The sequence below is a fragment of the Lonchura striata genome, chromosome 16, assembly GCF_046129695.1.
Source record: "Lonchura striata isolate bLonStr1 chromosome 16, bLonStr1.mat, whole genome shotgun sequence".
Taxonomy (NCBI): domain Eukaryota; kingdom Metazoa; phylum Chordata; class Aves; order Passeriformes; family Estrildidae; genus Lonchura; species Lonchura striata.
In genome coordinates, this window is record NC_134618.1 from 15,277,216 (window position 1) to 15,301,849 (window position 24,634).

A 24,634-nucleotide genomic window follows, 5' to 3' on the forward strand; every position below is an offset into this window, starting at 1 on the left:
GTAAGCTGTCCTGCTTGTCCTGTTCTCTCCTGAGACCTGCCCAGGGATATCCCAGAGCTGATCCTGAGTCTGTGCTCCTGCTTGGTCACCTCCTTTCTGTGTGTCAGTTGTTCTGTCTGTCCTTGCTCTGCCATAGTTCCAGTCTGAAAGCAAAGTGATGTCTGTGATGGGGAGAATTTGCACAGGCTCTGGACCTTCATTCCCTTGGACCAGGCTGAGCTGCCAGACTCTCCCTGGGGTCTCCCTCTTTAAAGCTGGATGCAGTTGGTGGCTCCCAGATCCAGCCTGGCCACTGGGAATGTCCAGGAGATTCCACCCCCTTCCCATCTGCAGGGACCATGCCAGCAGCTGTTCCCAGCTCTGCCGAGCCCTGGCTAAGCTGAGCCTGCTCAGACGTGCAGAAATTCCTGCCTCCCAACTCTGGGAGGATGTGGAGGTTGTGTGATCACTTGGGGATGCCTTTCCATCCTGAACATCCATGATTGCACCCTGATGGTGCTGTTTGGTAAACCTTCATGCTGGGGTTGATGATGACAAGGGCTGATGCTTCTCTACAGCAGCTGGAGGATAGCAAAGCCACTCTTTTTGAGGGAAAGCAGGAGAGAACAGGTTTGGGATTGAGCTGCTGTGTTGTGAGTGTCCAAGGACAAGTTTCAGTTCTTCTGCTAAAGCACCCTGTGGTCTCCAGTGAAACCACTGCTGTGAGAGAGCAGCCTGGCACTGCGGGGCTGTCTGGGAGGTTTGGTTGGGATATGGGAGCTGCCACAAGAGCAGTGCTGGGCTCAGGGGCCAGAGCCAGCGAGTGGCAAGTGCAGAGCTTTTGCCTGCTTTTGTTTTGATTGCTGCCATCTATAATTGGCGGCCGAGGTCTCTATAAATAGAGCTGGCCTGCGTGGGAATGGAGAGGCAGGAGGGGCTCTGTGGGGATGGAGAGTGCTGCCTTGTCCCTCCCCGGGCTTGCAGGTGGCCTGTGGCCTCAGGCACTGCCTGGAGATGGATCCAGCCCCATGGCTGGGGCAGGTCAGAGGAGTGGGTCTGGATCTCCAGGCCAGCTTCTTAATGAATCACTGCATGTCCAAGCCAGGCCTTGTCTCTGTGCCTCAGTTTACCCCTGTGCCATTTCTCTTGAGCTGGGATTTATACTAGGTTAGCATTTTGCACCCTCCCTGGGGGTATTCTCTTGTCACATCAGGCTTCCTTTTGGTAGCTGAGACTATTAATTTAGAGGCTTTTTGCTTTGTGCATATGCTGGTTTGAAAACAGGACAAAATGCAGTCTGGGAGCATCTCAAACTTGCTGGTGCTGTGTATGAGAGGCAAGGTGAGAGCATCTGGATGGACTCATTTAGTTTCTCTGCAGGGATTCAGGAGGAGCATCCCTGGACATGACATACCCATTTTGCAGCAAACTGACCTCAGTTTGTGTCTGGCACTTCCCAGCTTGATGAAATGTGTGAGCCCTGTCTCTACCCTTCCTGTTACTTGCTGGAGTCAAATTGCTTTGTGAAACTGGGATCTAGGAGGATGCTTAAACCAGTAGTCAGCCATCTCAATACCAGAGTTTGCTGGGGTTGGATGGTTGTGTCCTCAGTAGTGGTGTTGCAGACCCTTCCCAAGCTCACAGCAGGGTGGTCCTGCTCCTAAATCAGGAACTCAGATGGATCCTAATGTCATTAACCTCGGTACAATGGAGCAGACATCCCTGTGATGGCAGGGAGGGAGGTCAAGAGGGAGCTGGGAGCTGATGGGACTGGGGTGAGATGAAGAGTGAGGCCAGCCTGGCATCTGGGAATGGTTAGGGAGCACTGGGACCCCTGGGCTGGGTGTATAAATAGGAGAAGAGAGGCCAGCTCAGAGGTGGGAGGTCTGGCACTACACAGCAGGGCTGTGGGGTCACATCTGGAGACCTGCTCAGCCCCAGGCCCCATTCCTGGCCACAGAAATCTAAGGAACTGATAAATAGGTAAAAAAGGAGAATGGTGCAAGCATTGGTGGCAGCTGGAGGGGGATCAGAGGAAGGGATGTGTGCTTGCTGATGCTGTGATCCACAGACCTGTGTGATTATTGTTTCCTAATTCATCCCCCTCCAAACACCTCTTTATTTGGAGGAAAGGGGCATTTTAAAATGTCACTGTCAGCAGAGCTGTGCTGCGTTGATTTTCATTGTAGTTACCTCCTTTGTCATCTGTATTGTTTTAAGAAGCCGAGAGCCCGTGTGTGTGTTTTCCCCCTCCTTTTTAGATCAAAGCAGTTTACTTCAGTTTTGGCACAGAATTGAAATTCATTGGCAGGGATTAAAAACAAACCTTAAACATCCTGGCCTCTCTGTCCTTACTTTTTCCACACGTTTTGCCATTTAAGTGTTTCCAAGCCCTCCCTGCCCCCTCCTCCGTGGGAGCACCAGGCTCTACAAACCCCATTCCCCTCATTCCCAGTGGTTCCCCCCCATGAACACAATTTTCCCAGTGCCTCTGTTTGCCAGATCAAGACTTTCAGTTTCTGTTTAGCATAAAAAGCTTTTGGCTTGAATCAAAGCATGTTTGAAATTTAAAGTAAGCAGAGACAGAAAGGCTGGGTGGGAGTGACTGTGTGAGTCTCAGACAGTGACAGGGACCCCCCATCCCAGTTTTTTTCCAAGAGTGGATGTAGTCAAGACAGGGTGGACAATGATCTGTGAGATTTTATGTGGGATATTTGGTGTGTATCTCATAGATGATGCGTAGAAATAAGGAAATGGTGGGAAAATTGGGAAGCAGAGATCATTTCTCCTTCAGGAAAGCTGGGCAGGAAAGGGACAACTGAAATCCGTGTGCAAAGGAGAGAGGACAATCTACATCCTTGTGTCTGCTCTAGAGGAGATGCAAAGACAGCAGAAGGCTGATGTGCTGATGACTCTGAACAGAGCTCAGGGATCTTTGATGAATTTGTTGTGTTTAATTTTCAATACTGACTTGGGTGAAAAAAGTCTGTGAACCTACAGGAAGCCCTGGGGACTCAGTCCCCAGGACATTGCTGAAGTCAGAACCAAGGAGCCTTGAAGGGGTGAGAGGAGGATACACAAATCTTCATTTGTGGTTTTATATTAATCTCTGTCTTGATGCTGGTGCGAGTGTCATTACTGGGCTTGGGTGTGGGGATCCCATAATAGTGACTTTGGGGTGTTCATGTCTTCCTATTTCTTTCTGCTCCAAATGTCTAGCCCAGTTGCTGTGGGAGGTGGGTCCTGCTGTCAGGACACCCGTGAGCTCCTCTAGGAATGTTCCCTACATTTGCTGAGCCCTCTTCTGGTTTATGTCTTTTAGTTTGGCTTAGTGTGTTTGGGAAGGTAAAAGTGCCAAGTTGCAGGAGAATTTGGGAGAGGGCTGAGGGAACAGGAAGCTCTTCTCCAGGGATGGCTCCATCACGAGTCCTGGCAACTGACTATGGCTAAGGACCATCATAGGGGCCCCAAAAATGCCTGGGTTTGTTGTGAGCTTTGGAGGACACTGTTGGCCACATCCAAGCCACCCAAGAAGGACATTTTGTGGCTGTAGGACCCTCTCGGGAGAGGCCCTGGTGCAAAACAATCCGTGGTGGGAGGTTTGGGAGTTAACAGGCAGAAAGAGGATGAAAGTGGAGTTGAAAGCTCCATGCAGCCAGTGACCTCCTAACACAAGCTGCTTTGATGACCTGGCCCAGGTGCTTCCTTCCTGGAAACAACACAACCCCTATTGTCTTCTGCAGGGCGAGCCACAAAGCTGGAATTGCTCTTAGGCTCAGCAGCAAGGACAGGTTCAAGTGGCTCCATCCTTCTGCTTTTTCCCCACTCCTCATCCCTTGGGACCTAGCAAAGACGTTTCTGTAGAAGACATGTGCCAGAGCAGCGAGGGAAGTGAGCTGGAGTTTAGATTGCATTTATCTTGTTCGTGGGGGGGCAGAGTGAAACAGGCACTTGCAGCAGCTGGAGTTCCTTTGTGACTCCTGGACATGTGGATTCCAGCCTGGCTGTGGGCTCTTGGTGAAGGAAAAATTGTATCTACTGGAAAAGGTTAAAGTGGAAATCAAGCTCTGATGGCATTTAGGAGGGAAGATGTCAGGGCTGGCAGTGAAATGACACAGCTAAGGCTGAGCAGTTACCCTCGCATGGGCCCCATGGTCCCCCCAGGCAGCAGTGGGTGCCTGATCCCAGCTCTTTCCAAGCCAGGGCAGTGCTGGGCTCCCAGGCATCCCCCAGTTCCTGGGTGGCCATGCCAATCCACATGTGAATGACCAAACCACCCAAGGAACCAACAGAAACACCATTTTTTGGCCCTGCTGTTGCTTGGTGCTGGGGAGGGGGTGTGAAATGAGGTGCCTGCAAAACAACCCTGAGCCCACCAGCTGCAGCCATGTGGTGGGGTTTGGGTTGGGTTTAATTCTTTCCACCATATCAGGTTGCTGAGGACCACCAGTGGGCTGTGGGCTGCAGGTTGGGTGAAGCTGGGTAATAGCATCCCTTTCCCTGCTCCTAGAAGAAGCAGCAGCAACCCAGCAGCTGGCACATCCCTCTTCCCATTGAGGATCCTGGCATTGACTGGTGGGATTCAGTGCTGCAAACCCCTCAGTGACAGCTCAGAGAGGAGGACGAGGACATGAATGGAACAAGGCAACAAAGCTGCTCCAAAAATCAAAGTGTGTTCCCCCTTTTTTTTTTTCCCCCGGCAGAGATCCTGCATTCATTGATTGTTGACATGACATATGTGGGTTGGAGAAAGGCAGCGGCAGCTTCTGGCAGGGGAGGAAGGGGCTGGGGGGGCCGGAGGGGTTCTGCAAGCCGAGATGCTGATTACCAGGGGCAGCAAATAGCTTGCAGCTGCCTCCGCTCAACACGCTCTTTGTGGCGCTTGCAGCCACTCTTTGGACGCAGCTATTTTTAATTTCCCCAAGCACACACAAAGCAAAGGGGGTGGGCGATGCCGCTGGCGTCCCCCCTTCCTGCCCCCCACTCCCACCCCTTTCCCAGCCAGCCCTGCGCTTCCCAGCTTCCTCCCACCCTCCGGGGAATGTGGGGAGCTGCACTCCCTCTTTTTTGGTTTTCTTTTTTTTTTTTTTTTTTTTTTTTTTGGGAGCTGGCCTTGGCTTTCCCCCTCCCCAACCCTGCGCCAGTGTGTGCGGGGAGCTGGGAAAATGCAGAAATAAATAAATACGCAATTAGGCAGGCGTCCAGCCGTGCAGGGGGGCGTGCTGCAAAAAGAGACTCCGGCCAAATTTTGGAATGCCTGAGAAAGCGGCTGGAGCCATGAGCGAGTGCGGGGTTGTGGGCTTCCCACCACCGGACAAGAGGCGGCTGCGACCCCCGAGGAGGAGGAGGAGGAGGAGGAAGAAGGGTGGCAGCTCCCAGCCTTGCTCTTGGAGGGCTTTCCCCCACTGGCATCTCACTGAGTGCAGGACAAGGCATGTTGGTGCTGGAGCATGGTGAGAACGAGGGGTCTCACCTTGATCTTGCCTCAGCTCAGGAGTGATTTTTCCACCAAAAGCCGAGTTGTGCCCTCTGTTCAAGCAGCAACACGGTTCGGGGTTAATAAATTACTTATTTGCGATCTTTGTTTCTCTGTTAGGTAAGCATTGGTGAATATGATATTTCTGCTTTATCCCAGGCATGAATTATTCATCAGGGTTTGGAGGCTGTGAAAGGGACGTCAGGTTAAAACTTGTGTGGAGGCAAGCTGAGGTCTTAGTGAGGTTTTGTAAACAGCTTTTCTCAGGGTTACCAAGTGCAAGGGTTTTGCAGGAGTCTTCCCCCTTTTTGTGTGTGCTGCTTTAAGGCATTTTTGGTGAAAAATGAGAATTTCCAGGCAGATGTGATTATTGGTCTTGCTCATTTACTTACCATGGGCTGCAAGATACAAAAGCAGAAAAAAAAAAAAAAAACAATCAAAATAGTGTTTTTCCTTTATGGAGAAGCAGGTAGCAGCATGTGAATGTGCTCTTGGTAATATATATTCTGTAAGATGCCCTGTTTCTTCAGAGCTACAGAGGAGGCTCTTTCCTGCAGTCACTGAAATCTGACTGCAAGGAGGTAACGAGATGAAACAGCCAGACAGCTTTGCTGAAAATTGAAATTACCATAGGTAAATCACGTGTGTGGCAACTTTGCTTACCCTTCACCTCCTTCCTGCAGGATCCGATCCAGGAGCTGGTTTGTGGGAGTGTGTTAACAGCCTTGTGTTCTGCTCCCACAGCAGCACAGCTCCTCTTGTGCTGCTGCAGGAGAGAGGTGCTGCATGTGGAGCCTGGAGTGCTCCAGGAGCTGGGGAAAGCAGGGAAGGTCCCACCTTCCATGGAGGGTTTCTCCCCCCTGTGTTTTCCTGGCATGCACCCCACGGCCATGCCACGTGTCTGCTGCCATGGCACCCCTTCCGTGGGGCTGCAGGGTGGAAATCCTTCCCTGTGAGGGTGGGGAGACCCTGGCACAGGTTGCCCAGAGAAGCTGAGGCTGCTCCATCCCTGGAAGTGTCCAAGGTTGGGTTGGATGGGGCTTGGAGCAACCTGGGACAGTGGAGGGTGTCCCTGCCCGTGGTAGGGGGTTGGAACTAGATGAACCTTCCAATCCAAACCATTCTGGGATTCTGTGGCATGATCCTGGGGTCTTGGCTCTTGCACCCCCCAGGCCTTGGGTGCTGGGGCTCCAGGTGCTGTAGCTGTGGCTCTCTATGATTTTATGGCCAAACAGAGCCCTGGGAAACTGCATTGAGGCCGTGGGCTGCTGTCCCATGTCTGTCCCCACTCTCCTTCCAGTTCCCTTTGCTGTGGGTGACTGGTCCTTGGGCAGAGGAGACAGAGGGGACAGGCACACAGCGTGGTTTTAGAAGTGTCCCAGCAGCATCCTGAGCTCATATGGGATTTCCACCTGTTGTGATGGTGTGACTGGAGAGGCAGGTGGGGTTTTGGAGCACACCCAGCCTCGGCCCTTTCCTCCACATTTCATCAGCCCTGTTGCGATCGCATCGATAAAGTCACAGGGATCACCAGGGAGCTGGGGAGCTACTGGGATATAATTAGGGTTTTGGTTCACTTTCCTGGCTGCTTTCCCATTAGGGGAGGGACAGGAGGGATTATGGATGGAGCAGATGTGCGGAGGGAGGGGATGCTTGGCTTTCATGGGTGGTTAATGCCATGTACAGGCCAGTACTGGGGGATGTGAAGTCTGTCATCCCAGGCATGGGCCGTGGAGAAACCTCTTGTGCTCATCCCCCTCACATGCACTAGCCCCAGATTGCTCCCCTCTGCTGGCATTGCACAGCTGCTCCCAAAGGAGGGGTTGGGAGCAGCACACAGCTGTGAGCTCCCTCCTCTCCCTGTACTCCTCTACAGGCGCCAGATGCGAGCAGCAGGTTTAGGGAGAAAATGCTGCTACCCTAGGACAGCAGCCTTATGTGTTAGTCATGAATTTATCCTGGGCATTTAAAGCACTTTTTACCCTAGGTGCCACTTGCCTTTGAACCTGGTGGTGCCTGCCTGGCCAGAACAGCTCTTTGCTATCATTTCAGTGCCTCCACTACATCATGCCTGTGGCAGCCAAGCCCAGCTCAAGCTGCTGCTGGGTGGTCTCCATGCCCCACAACAGTCGTGTCTGCCTGTTGGGAGCTCTTCTCCTTGGAACTGCCCAGAAGGCTCACATTTTGTACCATTTGGTGGGATGGCCAATGGTCAAAGTTTGGAAAACTCTCTCCAGCCATCACCTCGGCTTTTGGGAAGGTCTGCAGCGTCCAAACTGGTCTGGAAGTTGCTGGAAGCAACACAGAGTGGGTGTGGGGTTTTCTGTAGGGGTGTGGGGTGCAGGATGTGGCTGCTGCTTGGTTAGCCAAGCCAGTCTCTTTGGCTTGGGTCGGCCCTCACACCTCCAGCTGCAGACCCCAAGTGCCCTGGGAGCCCAGTCTCCTGGTATTCCCAGCCCAGCAGGAAGCTCTGCAAAGCTCATAAGAGCAGTGCTGGGGAATAATGAGATTTCCAGACTCATTTGGCCGGATTCAAGAACTTCCACTGAAGCATCTGCGCCTGTGGGAGTTGCCCGAGCCTCCGGTGGATCTGGTGCTGCTGAACCCCAGGGCTGCTGTCTCCTCCTCTGCAGTTGTTGAGTGCCAGTACAAAACCCTGTATTGACAGTCCTGGGGAGTGAAAGTGGGATACCCCACCACGGTGGCTGCAGAGCTCCAGACAATGGCTGTTGGAGCTGGCTCTTCATGGCTGTGATGCTGCTGATGGCATGGTCTGTCCCTGTGTCTTTGCACTGATTCCTCTGCTTGGTTGCATTTGCAGGAAAGACTGTGGGATGGTTGGGGAGGAGGAGACCTGTCCCTCCTTTCCCTCTAAGCTGGAAGGCAGATGGGTTTACTTAGTGGGACGTACAGGGATTTGATTGATCTTATTTTCTGCTTTCCTTGGATGACAATTACCTTGGTCATGTTCCCTCACCCCCATGAAGCAGAAATCCAGTTCCAGCTGTGGTAGAACAGGGCTGGCCATCATGAATAGAGGTCATCCAAGCTTTCTTATTGGTGAGCTGTGTCCAAAACTGGCATCACTGTGTGTATGGCCATCTTTGTGTGTGGGTGACCTTAGGGAGCTGTGGTTGCTGGTGTTTGGTGAAGCCCCTTGCTGCTGTGGAGGCTGTGAGCACAGAGGTGGTGGTGAGCTCCTGCACATGTGTGCCTGGCACGCAGTGCAAGAACCACCTGGGACTCGTCTCCTACACCGAGGGGGTGGAGGATAAGGTTGACAAGGCCAATTTGGAGCAGTACAATTTAAAATTCAAGAATCAAGATGCAAATGAAGCCTGTTTTTCCTTCCCACCTCCAACCGACTGCAGTTCCCTCTCCAGGAAACTCCTGTCCTGATCTCTGCACCAAGCTCTGGTCTGTCCGTGGTCTTGCCGGGTTTTCATCGGGCTGATTACCATGACAACTTGCTGGAAGGCTGCAGATATTTGCTTCCCCCTTGGCTGTTGTGCCTGTGCATCTGGGAGCAGGAAAGATGCCACGCTGGCAGCTGTGAGCAGATGGGGTCGGATCTGTTATCATGTATTCCTCCCACCCCCCTCCTTGGAGGGGAGGAGGACATTTTGCATTTTAAATGCATCTAAATCCCATAGAGCAAGAGGAAAGAGTAATTTCTGGGTTTGCAGAGCTGTAAGGTGGTGCCTTTGGCACTGCTGGACTGGCAAATGCCTGTGCATTTCTGGGCTTCTGCTTTGGTCCCCAGAGAGTTGGGATAGGGCTTGAGCAGATGCTCCAAGCTCTTCGTACAACGTTTGGCTTTTACTTTGGTCTGCAAACAGCCGGGATGACAGCTCAGAGCAGCCTCTGGATGCCCCATCCTGGTGGGACCTTTGCTGTCCTTCCCATCACGGTGCCAACGTTTTCTGCATCTCTCTCCCTCTTCCTCTCCAGCGGTACTGGAAGCGGAATGTGCGTATCCGTGGTGGCAAGCTTCCCTGAAAGGCTCCTGGATTTGTCCATGCTGCTGAGGACCTAGAGGGTCAGACACCAGTGCTGAGGGAGGTTGAACCCACTTGGTGACCACCACAGGGTTTGCTGACTCTCCCTGCCCAGCACGGGTGGTTGTGCCAGGACTGGAGATGGCTGTTCCCACCGTGCACAGACCCCTCAGAGGCTGTTCAGCAGGAAAGAGGTTAACAGGAAGGAGGCAGGCTAGGCTCTGGCTGCCAGCTCCGACCCTGCTTTGGAGTGGGGAGCAGCTGGGAGCTGCAAGAGCAGTGTGAAAATAGCCTTATAAGGCCAAGACAAGCCGGCTCCAGCCTCCGCACAGCCCTGGCTGGGCTCGCTCCACTCCAGCACCCGCTCACCGGATGGGTGCCTGTGGAGACGGGGCTACAAATGGGATGTGTGGCCCCAGACTTGCTGCCTGGGCACCCCTGGGATGGGTGCTGGCCACGCCTGGCTGAGGTGGCACTGGGTGGGAGAGGAGCCCGAGGGTGCACCCAGCCAGTTCACAGGCAGCTCCCGGCCTCGCTCAGTGTTTAGACTCGCTGTCTGTGGACATAAACACCGACTCTGCTTGAAAGCAACCTCTGGCTGAACTCTCCTGCCCAGCCCCTGCACTTCACCCCCTTCTCAAACTGCTCCCCAAGGAAGAAAATTCCATCCCGCTGGCAAAAGGGGAGCTGATGTTGTTTTATGTCCTGGTGGAGGCTCAGGAGGGCTCTTCAGGGGCTGGCATGCAGGGACAGGTGTGTGTGGCACTTGCCAACCCATCCCACCTCCTTGGGGTGGGTGACCTGGGGTTATGGGGAATTCCTTTAGCAAAACAAATCTCAGGAGCTGGCTGTTGGCACCTGTGATGTACAAGCCAGGGTCAGCAGTAGGGAAATCTGTGGGGCTGGGGCAAGTGGCATTTGTGGCATTTATCCATCTGGGGGATATTCTGCATTGCTGGCTGCACACCAGGGCAGGTGTCCCATCCCCTTCTTATGCTGGCACAAGTTTGTTGCCAGTACAGAGTCATGTTGGCAGGTGCCAAGGCCACATCTGCAGAGCCCTATTTGATGCCTCTGTCTGTGAAAGGGGACAGTGGCTTCTGGTAGGCTGGTGAATCCAGGCAATGGTGACATCTGAGAGCATCTTCCCGTTTCTTGCACAGGGGCACAAGGTGTGAGTAATGAAGTGCAGGGGACATGTGTTGTGTCTTCCCTGTGGACGTGGCACCTGAGGATGTTGTTTAATGGTGAACATAGTGGTGGTGCTGGGTTGATGGTTGGACTGGATGATCTTAAAGGTCTTTTCCAACCTTTATGATTTTATGATTCCCCTGCCAGTGGTAAAAGCCTGTTTTTCCATTGCCTGGTATGTGGCTGGAGGTTTCTCAGGGGCTTTCACCGAGCAATAGGTGCTGATGCAGGAAGTTTGCAGGCAAGAAAGCTGTGCTCAGGTGACTGAGAAAAGATACCTGCCTCTTGCTTGGATGGCACAGGGAAAGCAGAGCTGCCATGGAGATGTGAGAGCACAACTTTCTGCTGCCCTTCAACGAGTGACTCCTCCAGTCCATCCTTTTGCAGAGCCCACTGAGGTTGTTTTCAACCTCTTTGTCTAATTTAATAAATCCAGGATGTTCAGCCTGCCAGCCAATCTATAAGTGTAATAAAATCTGCCACCGCAGCGCTCTGGCCCTGCTGTGGCCCTATCGATAGCCTCGTGCCTGGTGGCAGGAAGCCCAAAAGGCTCATTAAAGCCTTGCTGCTGTGCCAGCCGTGCCTGCCTGGCGCCTGGGCAGCTCAGGGCAGGCTGAGCCAGCCCTGTGTGTGTGCACAGAGCATCCCCAGCTGGGATTTTAGGAGGTTTTGCCTCGCCTTTTATGACTGAAAAGAGATCCTCTACAACTACCTGAATGGTGGTAGCCAAGTGTGGGTCAGTCTCTTCTCACAGATAACAAGTGATAGGACAAGAGGAAACAGCCTTTAAGTTGCTCCAGAGGAATTTTAGATTGGATATTAGGAAAAATTTCTTTACTGAAAGAGTGGTCAAGCATAAGAACAGGGTGCCCAGGGAAGTAGAGGAGTTACCATCCCTGGAAGTGTTCAAAAACACGTAGATGTGGTGCTTAGGGATGTGGTTTAGTGGAGGACCTGGCAGTGCCGTGGGTTAATGGTTGGAGGTGTTTCTACAATTCTGTAACTTTTCAAGGAGTTGGTGTTTTCTTGATGGCTTCCAGGTGGGAAGGGTGGATGTGGCTTTGGGTTAGGCTCCCAGTGCCATGCTGGTGCTGGGAGCTGTGTGTCCAAGCTCTGTCTGTGCCCTTGCCCAAGCCGTGGTTGCCCTGATGTGCCCGTGACAATGCGACAGCGAGGTCTTGCTCCCTTCTGTTTGCATCCTGCCTGGATCTGCTGAGCCCAGGCACTGGATGGGTGAAGCTTTTAGCAAACACAGGAGCTGCCTCTGCAGAGCACTCAGGAGTGCTGCGAGTGAGCAGCACTCGGCAGCCACCTTCATGAATATTTTAGCTGGGAGAATTAACATTTGTCAAGACACATTTATGGAGGCAGCGTGGATGTCTCTTCCCCAGGCACTGCAGGCTTGCTGCTGCTCCAGGGCAGTGCTGGGAGCCAGGGCAGAGCCTGCCAGATCCTGAGCCCAGAGTGGGACAGCAGAGCTGTGATCTCCCCTGGGACAGCCAGGCCCTGGTGCCAAGGCAACCAGCCCGCCATGCGAGATAGACAAATGGTTGTGGGTTGGTTTTTTTTTTTTCTCTTCCCCTCCTGGTTCTTGGCAGAAAGTAAAATGTCCCTTTTGTTTGGTTTCCTCCTCCCCCTGCCCCATCGCCTTTCTTTAAAGGTTGTGTTCCAGATTTCATCAACCCACGTTGTGTAATAGCCCCAGATAACGGGTTGGGCATTGGCCATGTCCCGTGGAGGCCATGGCAGAGCCCCTCCTCAGGAGCTTGACCGTGGGGTTACCTGCTCTAAAACATCCTGTGTACAGCTCCTGAGCAAAGCTCTCTTGTATTTTGTATCAAGCTGCTATGTGTTAGAAATGACAGGGAAAGTCCTTGGAAAAAAATGCAGAAATTTTAAAATCAAAATAATCCTGTTTTTCTACCTCAAATAATCCTGGTTTTCTACCTCAGCCCTGCAGTGCCTTATGGAAATGAGAGACTTTGCAGATAAACCATTTTGATTTACAGCATCAGTTCCTGTAGCTGGTATGTCATCACCTGTGAAGCATCCAGCATTGTGCAGGAGGATGCAGTAATGCCCTGCTGGGGACTTCTTCCTTCAAGCTTCTAAGAGGTCCCCATTCTTCCTTTTCCTCCTTTCCACTGCTGCTACAGTTGCTGAGCTCTGCATCCATCCAAAGATCCCTGCATCTCATCCAGAGGCTGTTGATGTTGTTGATGTGGAGATCCTGGCATGACTCATGGCCCGGGCACCCGGGGAGGGAGAGGAGGAGGAGGAAGAGGAGGAGGAGAGCACTCTATAGGCTTTGTGTGTTATGGAGAGGGACACTGTGAGCACGTGTGTGTGTCAATAGGGATCTGTCACTCCAGAGGGAAACAGCAGCACAATTGTTTCTTGTTTCTGGTTCCTCTGCTGGTACTGGCAGCCTGGAGAGCTGTAGCTGCTCGTGTGATGCAAGTGCTCCTTTTCCTGTACTGGTGAGGGACAGGGACTGCTCAGGCGACTGGGTTGGAGGCACCTGGTGGCACTGGTGGCCTCAAGGAGGGCTGCTGCTGCTGCTGGTGGTGGCCTCAATGGTGTCCTCTGCTTCCACAGAGGTACACCCTGCTGTGCTTCCACTCCTACCCCTAGTTAAATGACACACCCAGCCACCAGATCCAGTTCTGGGGTAGCTGTGGGCTCCATCCCATCGGCAGCAGCATGTGAGAGGGCAAAGGCAGGGCCAGTGCCTGGGGACAGGGCTGTCCCTTAATTGGGGACTAGAAGCAATCAGGAGCTGAGGCTGAGCATCCATCCCTGCCTCACCCAGACACGAAGCCACCCTGGGGTCTGATACTGAGTTCAGCCTTGTATCAAAGCATCTGCTCTTCCAAGGGCTGGTTGAAATCCCAGCCCTGTTGTTTTGGTGTCTCTGCCCTGCAACTGTTCTCTGCTTCTTAATTAATTAATTAATTTATTTCCTTCCAACTGCTGGAGCCACACAGTCCTCCCCTGGCCAGGGACCAACTTTGCTTATCCTTCTCCAAGGTTCCCCAGCCTTGAGAAACCCTCCAGGCCAGAAACAGGTGCTCAGGGGTGAAGAAGGGGTCCAAGCCTTCCCCTTTTCCCTGGTGGAGTTTGTGTGCATGCACACGATTTTCACCAGGCACCATTTGCATTTTGCTTCAGTTCAAAGTGCCTGTGCTGCCTCCAAGGAAGGAAACAAATGGTGTAAAGGAATTTACATCCCAAGCAAGCGAGGCTGCTGGTCTGTCAGGTTTCATCTGCTGCTGGGGAGTGTGGGGTGCAAGGGAGCAGCTGTGGGATGGAGGGTTCATCCCTGGGGCCACAGGTGGAAGAGGGTCATTCCCAGCTTTGTTCCCAGCTCTTTCCTGGTGTCCTAGCTCAGAGGTGCAGTGGTGGATGGGGACTCATGTGTCAGGCTGTGCAAGATGCCAGCATTCACCCTTCACAAGGAGGGCTGAGTGGCAAAACCACTTTGCAGGGCCAGCCCCCAAAACCGGCTCCTCTGCTGCCGGCACGCTTTGGTCAGGGCTGGGTGTGGGCAGCAGGAGCAGCCACCCTGAACTGCCATGGGCTTGGAGGGTGTTGGTTCTTCCTCTCCTCCTGTGCCAAATCCCTCTGGGGCTTTACAGGGAGTCAAGGGACTGAGTGACCCAAGATCCCCCTGTGGGGCTCCCTCCCTCCTCCTCACCCCTGTCTTTGTTGAATTCCCTGGTGCAAAACTGCTCTGGGAGGGGAAGGAGGTTGGATCCAGACCTTACAGTCCTGGAGGCCTTGGCTGTGCCAGAGGCCAGCAAGACAAAAACTTTTCTAAGACTCCACTTGGAACAGGAGAAAGTTTTTCCGTTGGGTTTTTATAGCTCCCGGAAAGCGGGGTTTTATTTTTGTTGTCTAAGACAAAAAATCCTCTTAGGAGCTGACTACCCATGGCTGTGCAGGGCGGGAGGCTGGGCATGTGCCGTGCTGGGGGTCTGGGCTGGACTTTGCTTTCCCTCCCTCCATCCTGGGGGCTCTCTGGATGCTGATTTCCACCAGGAGAAGAGGAGGGTTTGGTATCTCTGGTGTACAACTGGTCCTGTTCATGTACCCACTGCTGCAGCACCTGTGATGGCTCCTTGCCACCCCTGGGCTGTCATAGGATGCTCCCACCCAGGGACACAGCTGCAGGGAAAACCTTTTTCCTTGGGAAAGGGATTATTTCCCACCACCCGCAGATGGCTAAACTGGGAGCGCTGGGAGGCTGATCTGAATTTTCTGGGTTTGTAGGCTGGGGCCATTGAGCTCTCTCCTGTCACCCTTTCTTTGCATGGCACGGGCTGCTTTTGGAGGGGTTTTGCTGGCAAGGGAGCTGGTTTCCATGGTAAAAACCTTAACAGCATCTGCCAGAAATCCGTCTCCTTGTTGGCCCGGCCATCTGGAGGGCACAAAGAGGCTTTAGCAGGGTAAGGAGGTGTCCACAGGCTGCTTTGGGTCCTCCTTTGACGCTGTTGGCAGCTCGGAGGGATATCTCCCTCAGTCATTTATGGCCCAGGTGCAGGTTTGCCCTGGAATGCTGGAAGGACCCCAGTGTCACCGGGCTTGGTGGGGGCAGGCAGGCTGGGGACATGGGAGTCATGGAATTGCTCAGCAGGGAGGGCTGCAGGCACTGGGGATGGCTGGATATGCTGTAATCGGATGAGCCAGCGCTGCTCCAGATGGACCTGTCAGCTCTTGTCAGTGCTGACACCTCTCTGGATGTCCCTCAGTGTCCCCTTGGGCCACAGGGGCCACCACCTGCCCCATTTCACCAGGTCTCCTTGGATCTACCAGGCTGATAGGTGACACTGTTCAGAAAACCCACCAAGCAAGTTCCCTCCCTAGCAAACTCCGTGGTTTTTTAAAATTTTAATGGGAAAAACTTGGTGCTTGTGTCTGTCTGTTTATCCCTGTGCTGAGGACAGTGAGACCTTGCTGCTTTGCTATCCCTGTCCCCAGGTGCCACCCCACCAGCCCAGGTGGCTTGCAGCTGCAGACCCAAAGCTGGCCACTTGGTGCCCTTCCTCGGTGTCTGGGTGCCACAACAGGGCAGCCACCCTTCCCTGGATATTTGGCATAGGAGAAGCACCTCACTGGCAGCAGTGGAGCAGACTGGTGTGGCAGGAGTTGTACTGGTTGGTCTGTGTCCCCAGATGTATGGCACAGAGCTTTGCTGTGCACTGGGCACGGCACAAAGATGCATCTGGTTATCTGTGGGCAAAGCATCTTGGTGTGTAGGATCCTGGTGTCCTCCAGGAGAGGTTTTAGGGCTCAGCTCTGCACTCCTCTGCTCTTCTCTCCATAATGTTTCTCCTTCCTCTTTTCCCTCACAGCCGACCACCCTCCCGCAGGGCACCATCAACATGAACCAGTGCACGGATGTGGTGGATGGGGAGAGCCGGACAGGGCAGAAGTTCTCCTTGTGCATCCTGACGCCAGAGAAGGAGCATTTCATCCGGGCAGAGAACAAGGAGATCATCAGTGGGTGAGTGCAGAGCTGGGGCTGAGCCACTCCCAGGCTCTTCCATTAGCCAGGAGGAAAAGGAAGGTGAATAGGACCTTGACCAAGGCTGGGTACTATGGCTGTGCATACCCAGGCTGATCTGGGTGCTGAGGTTCATGATGGGTGCTGTGGTGACCCCACAGTGCTTTTAGGGATCCCATCCCATTTTAGGCACCCAGCCCACTGGCACAAGTCCCATAATTCTGGGGCTGGCATGTCCGACCCTGAGTGCCATACACCCTCTGGTTCTCATGCATCCCTGGGCAGATGTTGAAACCTGAGGTGGATGCTCCCCACCTCCCTGGTCCCAGGGGAGCATCTCACCTCCAAGGATGGTTAAAATATCACAGGAATACAGTGGCTCAGTGACACTGAACATTAGACCACTAAAACGAGCAAATAATGGTAAATTTCCTAACTCCAGCTCTTGGGTGGTGACCTAGAAACATCCTCTACCATTGCTCAAATGCCAGCTGGGGTTGAAGCTGGTGCTGGTAAAGGTGCAAAGCCCTGGAGAGCTGAGTTGCCAGCATACAGTGACAGAGTGCAGCTGTACTGCTGCTCACCTTTCCCACATGGGCACTGCCCAGAGCTCAGTGCCTCCCTCCCAAAATTTGATGTTTGGAACTCCAGCAGGAAGATAAAGGGATGAACACTTGCTCTTTCCCATTGTTGCTGAGGTGCAGCATCTCCTGCCTCCCCCAGCCCTGGCAGCAGCAGTCAGCACTTTCTGCTGAGATTTCTATTTCCAAACCTTATCTTTAGTTGAGACTCCCCTTGTTCTGTAAATACTTGTTGAAATAGACATTTTTCTACCGAGAATTCATGATTTTGACCAGATGAGCGTTTTCATGCATTGAAATTTCCCTGCTCTACTAAGACAAGAGAGCACAGGTGAACTTTGGGTTGGCAAACCTGTCCCCCCAGCCCCGTTCACAGCAACATTTTGCAGTGGCTGTGGAGCTGGAATTCAGAGCCATGTGAGAATCATAGCACAGGGGAGTGAGCTCCTCTCCTCCCTGGCAGGAGCAGTGACTGTGCCCCAAACCATGGCCAGCCCCCATGGCCTGCTCTCTCCACCCTCTCCCCACGCTCGGGTTCCCAGCTCAGCCTTTGTTGCTGGTCCTGCCTGCCGTGGGAGGGAGAGGCATTGCGGAGTGAGGTGGGGCTGATTTATTGCTCATCAGCCCAGCGATGGGTTTTGAAGCAGTGCTTTTGCTCCTGACTGCAGGCATTAATCATCCCCGAGCAGTCCCACTCTGGGGCCGAGCCAGGCTGGTTTTTTTTGCAGTTGCAGCACGACAGGAAGATTTCCCTGGCTTGGGGAGAATTCATTTTACGTTCATTCTGTGCTATTGGCGTTCATTACTTAACCAAACCCCACTTGATGTTGTCATCTCTGAACGCTTTACAGCAGCAGCGTGCAAAGCAGGGGGAGAAGGAAAGGGGAGCAGGGACATTTGAAGTGGGAATGTTTCCCAGTGGTTCAGGGATCCCTGTGGAGTTCTCAGAGATGCGGGGGCAGGTTGTCAGGCCGCTGTGGGAGGACACAGGACTTCTCAATGCCGAGTTCATGCTGCTCTTCCTTGGACAAAAGCGCTTTGTCTGCAGTGTGCGGGTGTTGGCATCGCTCAAGGGGACGGTCCTGCTGGAGGCTCTGTCCCTCTCCAGTCTTTCAGGATCCTTGAATCCCTGCCTCATGTCAGCCTTGGCTGTGGCCTCACTTTTGCAGAGAGCAGGGTTTGAGCCAAAGCACCCTAGGGTCATCCCTCTTCTCCTGCCTTATTTTTCCCCCAGGAGCTGGGTGGGACGTTTTCTGGGTATTGTTCAGCAAGCTGACCCTGACCAGGTCAGCATCACTCCTGTCCCTGTGGTACAGACCTCACCTTCTGCTTCTCTGCCTGCAGGTGGCTGGAGATGCTGATTGTCTATCCCAGGACAAACAAGCAGAATCAGAAGAAGAAGAGGAAGGTAGAGCCCCCAACTCCCCAGGTAACCCAGAGATACACACACACCCTGTCACCCAGTCCCTTGCCTCCCTCTCAGGGCCATAGCCTTCCTTTGGTCCTGGGGTAGATCCCCTCAAGCCATCAGGATCACTCTAATGCTGCCTGTGCAAACCAGGACACCAGATCGGTGTAAATTAATTCCTGGTCATCACTTCCAGGGTCACACACTCCTGCTTTCCTGGCTGCTCTGGGGTCACATTTTGCCCCCTGTGTGCTGTTTTGTGGTGCCATCCCTGCACACAATCCTGGGAGTGGCCACAAAGCCACATGGTCCCCATGGGGAACCAGGGAGAGGTGCTGTTCATGGGCCTTTTTGTCAGAAACAGGATGAAATTCCATCGGGCTCCAGTTACTCCCTTAGAGATGACCCCAGAGATAATGGGAATGAAAGGAAAATACTAAAGGCCAGGGCCAGGCTGGGAGCTCCGGGGGCCGGAGCTGGGCTCTCCAGGGACCCGGCAGTGGCTTCGTGCTCACTTTGACTATAAATGGTAAAAAGTGGGGCCAGCTGTGACTCACTTGTTCCTGCCTGGCTCCCACGTGGCTGGAATGGGGGACAATCCCACAGATGGGGAACGTGACCCCAGGGCCACCCTCGTCCCTCGCCGGGGCTGAGAACAGCCATGTCCCTGAGGCTGCCTGACCTCTGTGTGTGTGTCCCACCACCACAGGGGACCGCCTGGGAGGGCTCCTCCAGCCATGCTGAGGACCAAAACCAGCATCGGGGTCCCCCTGAGCCTTGGTCAGGGCTCCCCTGAGCTTTGGTTTTCAACTCCTCTTTGATGAAGTTCCAAGGATGGCCCTGTGCAAACTAGGCCATGGATGGGTTTTGTACAGTGTTTGTTTGAACAAGTTTTCATCACTCCCCTGGATAAAGATGTTCCGAGCAATGGGCAAAAAAAAGTTAATGGGGGGGATGATCCTTTATTGTACACCAAGCTGTAAGTCTGAGCCATCCCTTGCCAAGGTCTGGGGTCCTCACAGCCAGAACAAGCCCTCAAGTGCTCTCTCTGGTGTTGCTCCAGGGAAGATGCCTCCTCCCTTCATGTTATGAGTTGTCAATCCTCAATTCCCAAGAAGAGGACTGTTGCATTTGGTGCACCCCAGGGAGTGGATACAGCAGGGCAGGGATGCTCACCCTGGCCAGGGTACACCACTAAACCCAGGCTGGGTTCAGGAGGGGGACAGGGTGGAGATGACAAGAGGCACAGAGCCAGAAAAACATCATTCGGGGTTACATTTCATCACCATGGCAACTTCTTGGAAACCGTACAGGATCTGAGCTCCTGAACACCAAATAAGGGAAGCAGCTGTGGGAAGGATGCTGGCTCCCTGTTAGCAGATGGGCTCCCCAGGTGTTTGGGGATGGGGACCAGGGACCCTTGTGGCACACTGCCCTCTTGTCTTGGGACAGACCACCCTGTCTTGCTTGCTACCCTCCCTGTACTCTCTCCATCCCATGGCTTCCATCCCCATGGTGCTGGAAAAAGGCTCAAATTCACTTTGCAAAACCAACCTCCATGTGGGAGCTGCTGCTGGACGGATGCTGTGCTGTGTCAGGCGCTTAGGAGCACCCTGCAAAGGCAGGAGCAGCATCTTCCCTCTGTCTCCCAGATCCTGCTAATGCAGGTGGTTGGTCCAGGCAAGGAAAGAGGATGCTGAGGAGAAAATCAGCACCAAATCCTCCTCTGAAATGGCCTCTCCTGAAGCTGGCTGCTGTTCAGCTTTCTCTCCATGTGCTGGAGCAGAAAGCTTGCACTCTTCCTAAAGATGGCCACACACTAATCAGGCAGTAGATCATGTCTTAGAGCTGCTTAGGGAGGGGTGGACACCTTGTGATATAAAAAAAGAATTTTATATTCTTGCTTTTTCTCATCCTCACATAGCTTTTGCTTGTCTGTGGTAGAGCAGACCTTGGTTACAGCTGGATGCTCTTGGAGCCTCAAGGTCATTTTCAACTCCCCCCATCATTTTGCATCATCCCTCTGCAAAATCACCAGGGTGGGAGCAATGCAGGGAATATCACTGCTTCTGCAGATTTTTGGACAGGGAGCGTTAGGTGTTTTCACTTTGCTTTGCAAGCAGGTTGCAATTTTATGGGGAAAAAGGGCAGGTTTCTCTTGCAGCTTTTTCTGTGCTCTGGCAGCAGGAGAGACTGGAATGCCTGTGCCTGTCTGCTGCCCATGGGAACTTGAGGCAGGATTTGGGGCTGAAATGTGGGATTTGAGGCTCTGCCCTGGGTTTGCACAGGGGTGTGGCAGGCTCAGGTAAGCAGAGCGTGCCCAGACACACCTCATGCAACCAGAAGCAGGTTTTGCTGTTTTTGGTTCATTCTGCCTCTTGGAGCTGTTCATTCCCCTGAGCAGCAGAGAGTTAATGTCTGCTCCCTCGCAGACTTCTTTTTGGCCCACATTTCTGCCTAATTAAATACATATCTACAAATAATTATATGGGGGTGTGTGTAAGAGATATATAAAGATATATATCCTGAGCTGGTGATTAGGTTTGGGCTTGGATCAATGAAGGAGAGTCTAAGGGACCTTGGAGATTGGCCCAATCCTCTGCTGGAGCAGAGTCCCCTTGAGCAGGATGCCCGTGAACTCTGGATCGTTTACCTCCAACACTGCATTCCTTTAGTGTGAAATTTCCCAAGGGGATTTTTTTTTTTAAATTGAGGTCATTTGCTGCTTGTCATGGTTGTGTGTGGAGGCAAGACACACTCCCTGGGAGATCCCTGGTGGCTCCAGCACAGCCCTGCAAATACCAGTGGAGGTGCAGGGCTAAAACCCACCTGATGTGGGAGGAGGGGATAGAGAGGATGCTCTTTGCAGCTCCTGTTCCCAGCTTTCAGTTGCCAGTTCGTGCACTCCTGTATTCCCCCTTGCTCCATGGAAAGGGAACAAGCAGCTGGAAAACTTCCCACAATCCAAAGGGGAGTTAATTGTCATTGATTTATGGGTGGCTTTAAGATAAATAATCTGTGAATGCAGAAGTTTAATATGACAACAGCAAAACATCTGCTAATGAACAAAGCCAAGGAAGGAGTTGGGAAAGCTGCTGCCTCTTCTAGGTCACATTCTGAAGCTGGGTTGGCTGGGCCGTGACCACCAAAGGGGCATCATCCATCATCTGATGGGCTCCAGAGCTTCTTGTTAGAAAAGGAGCACTGAAGATGATGGTGAATGTTTTAAAAGGGCGTAAAGCACTGACATGTCACTGTCCCATCCCTGTCCTGCTATGATGTGTCATGGGCAGCACCCAAGCTATGTGGAACTCACACCTTGGGGACCCTGAGTGTGGAGCTGGGGCCGACTCTCTAACTTCATGTGTCAACTGGTTCTTTTAGGAACCTGGTCCTGCTAAGATGGCTGTGACCAGCAGCAACATTCCCAGTGCTGAGAAGGTTCCTGCCACCAAGTCCACGCTCTGGCAGGAAGAGATGAGAGGCAAAGACCAAGCAGATGGGAGCAGTGGCATTGGCCCAGCCCAGAGCCCCATGCAAGGCCAGGCTGGGGCTGCCAGCTCCGTGAAGGATCCCGTGCTGGACAGCAAGGAAGGTGAGAGATGGGGATGCCACCATTGTGGTGGTCATGCCATTGTTCTCCCTAGAACAATGGGGGCCGGGGACTGGTTGCAGTGCTGGAGACATTTCCCTTGTCTTCTCACTCAGATGGGGGAATGTTTTCTGCAGTGAGGTGTCCCTTGCCTTGCACCCACAGAGCTGTGGTTGCTGCCAGGCTGGGAAGGACAGGGATGGAAATGGATGCAGAGCTGTAACTGCAGCTGCCATTTCTTGGTTTGAAAATCCAGATCTTTCACCTATGGAAACCCGGCCCAAGGGTTAGATCAGAATCCCCAGTTCCCTGCAGACTGTCCTACCATCTTCATGGGCATGAGGGCTGGTCAGGGTGGAAAAGCCAAGGGTGCAGGAGGTAGCACTGCATGGGGCTGGTGCCCAGACCAACTTTGCTCTCACACCTGCCCCTGTCCTGCGTGGAATCAGGGTGTTTCTTTCTTAAAAGCAGAACTTGGACTTGAAACCAAGCACGGTGACTTCTCTGTCCCTTAGAGGAGAGCTCCATGAACGGAGACCGGATAGACTGCGGGCGGAAGACGCGTGTCGAGAGCGGGTACTTCTCCTTGGAGAAGACCAAACAAGACTCAAAGCTGGAAGAGCAGCAACTGCCACCCCCACCAAGCCCACCCAGCCCCAGCACCCCGAACAACAGGTACAGTTATCCCAAATCGCCCTCACAGGAGCATGCCCAGCCCTTTCCTTCCCCAGGTATCCGATCAGGCGACCGAATGATTCACAGCTTCTCTCTGAACTCCTTGGACTCGAAGAGCAGTTGCCCCATGCACAAGGACTCCAACAACAGAGATGTAGGAAGGGGAGCTGAGAAATCGGGGCGTCCCCTTTCTTTTAAAGCCAGCCGGCAGTACACCACCCTGGCCGACGTTCCCAAGGCCATTAGGATCAGTAATCGTGAGGCCTTCCAGGTGGAGAGGAAGCGGCTAGAGCGGAGAACCCGGGCTCGTAGCCCTGGGAGAGAAGAAGTGGCCCGGCTCTTTGGGAATGAGAGAAGGTAAGGGATGAGTGGCTCATCTCCTTGCATGCTTCCAGCAGCAGTGAGGTTGCGTCCCCAACGCAGCCTGCATGGAGCAGGTGGAATTTGGTGGGTGGAGCTTCTTTGTTTTTCAGTGCTCCTGGGTTTAAGGGTGCCCATCCATGCTGACCAGGTGGTGGGATGTCTTTAATAGTGGTAGTGGGCAGGTGTCACCCTGCCTTGGCTGCTCTGGGGATGTAGAATGATTTGTGTTGGAAGGGACGTTGAAGTTCATCCAGTTCCATCCTCTGCCATGGCAGGAACACCTTCCACTATCCTGGGTTGCTCCAAGCCCTGTCCAGCCTGGCCTTGGACACTTCCAGGGATGAGGCAGCCAGAGCTTCTCTGGGAAACGTGTGCCAGTGCCTCACCACCATCACAGGGAAGAATTTCCTCCTAGTATTTAATCTAAGCCTGCCCTGGTGTTGGGTGGTGCTGGCTGCCCACCCTGCCGGCCCCTCCCGGCGCGGCACACGCTGGCAGCCAGCAGCATTAATTAGGTTAGCTCTCCTAGTGGTGTTAGTGCCAGGTGCCTTACGCAACTGCCTAATGAGCTGAGAGAGGTTTCAAAATGTCACAGCATTAATCTGGGAGAGGAGGGAGAGGTGGGTGCAGTGCCAAGGCAGGGCTCAGCGGACTGCAAAACAGCTTAGTGTGGAGGAGGACGGGGAGGGCGTCCGCAGCGTGTGCCGGGTGCCCTCTGGGCGAGGCCAAGGATGGGCTCCACTCGCCCTAGGAGAGACACATTTGTGCAGTGAGGGCAATGGAGCAAACTGGGAGACAGGCCCTGGGCGAGAGGGCTGCCTGCCAGTCTGATTTTCCTGCCCTGGTTCTCCTCCGGGCATGTTCTCTCTCGCACAGTTTCAGTAGGAGCTTCTCCTCTGTTCCTTCCCAGCCCCTAAAGGACTGTTTTCCAGACTGGCTTCCGAGAGCTGGGAGCAGGTCTGGGATGTGCAGCACAGCCTTGTTCTGGTGCCATCATTCAGCATGGGGATCCCAGACGTGGCCCAGAGTGTGTGCAGGGAGTGCTGGACTGGGAATAAATGAGGAGAGCTTGGGTTTGGCTTTGTCTGCCTTGGGAATTGGCTTTTTCCCAGGACGGAGGAGGAGGATACCACCTTGGCCATCCTGACTGGGGACAAGGCTGAGAAAAGGCTGGCAGCTCTGGTTTTCAGACTGAGCTGGTGCTGCCTGTGACATTGTGTCCCTGCTGCATTTGCTTGCACAGGATGCCCTGGCCAGTGCCTGTCCCCAGCATGACAGAGCCATACATTCCTCTAGTGCCAGCAGTCCCTTGCACTGGGATCATCCTGCACAGAGCTGGGGAGCAGAATTGTAGCAGATAACGGGGCCTGGGAGAGGACACTGCTGCCAGAGTCTGTCCTTTTTTAATGTCAGCCCCACTCACTGCCTGCTGGTGGATGCCTTTTCCCAGGGAAAGTCTGTTTTTCCCAGCCTGGCTCAGGCTGTTAACAGTATTTTTGTTTTATCAGTATTGGCAGCAATTCCCCTGTATCAGCCCAGGGCTTTTATCAGAGCAGAACGGGTGCAGGGAGAGGAGCAGGAGCTGCACCAGGCACTGGGCTCTTGCTGCCCATGGGGCTGAACCTGGTCCAGCTTTTGGGAGGGGGGTGATGGCAGAGAGGAGGGGGAGGGGTCCCCACCTGCCAGAGGGTTTGGCCATGGATCACAGCCCAAAGTGTGAATGTGCCATGAGCAGGAATAGCTCAGTGGGTGTTCAGGGGTAGGCACATTTGTTTTCTCCTCTGGTAACCTGGGAGTTGGCCGTGCAGGTGGTGTGGGTGGAGAGGCTCTGTGTCCTGGAGCTGGGACAGCCATGTTGGAGCTCA

General features: G+C 53.5%; 1 protein-coding gene across 7 annotated transcripts in view; it reads left to right on the plus strand.

Moving 5' to 3' along the window:
* Positions 1 to 24,634, plus strand: part of MPRIP (myosin phosphatase Rho interacting protein) — a 76,994-nt gene that overhangs the window by 14,913 nt on the left and 37,447 nt on the right. For 6 of the 7 annotated variants that reach the window (XM_021549880.3, XM_021549872.3, XM_021549833.3 and 3 more), the window contains exons 4-7: positions 15,999 to 16,150; positions 18,076 to 18,160; positions 21,524 to 21,734; positions 22,247 to 22,406. In XM_021549880.3, the coding sequence (XP_021405555.2) occupies positions 15,999 to 16,150; positions 18,076 to 18,160; positions 21,524 to 21,734; positions 22,247 to 22,406 (608 nt within the window). Of the gene's footprint in view, positions 1 to 15,998; positions 16,151 to 18,075; positions 18,161 to 21,523; positions 21,735 to 22,246; positions 22,764 to 24,634 lie in introns of all 7 variants that reach the window. The other variant, XM_031506135.2, reaches the window with a different exon arrangement.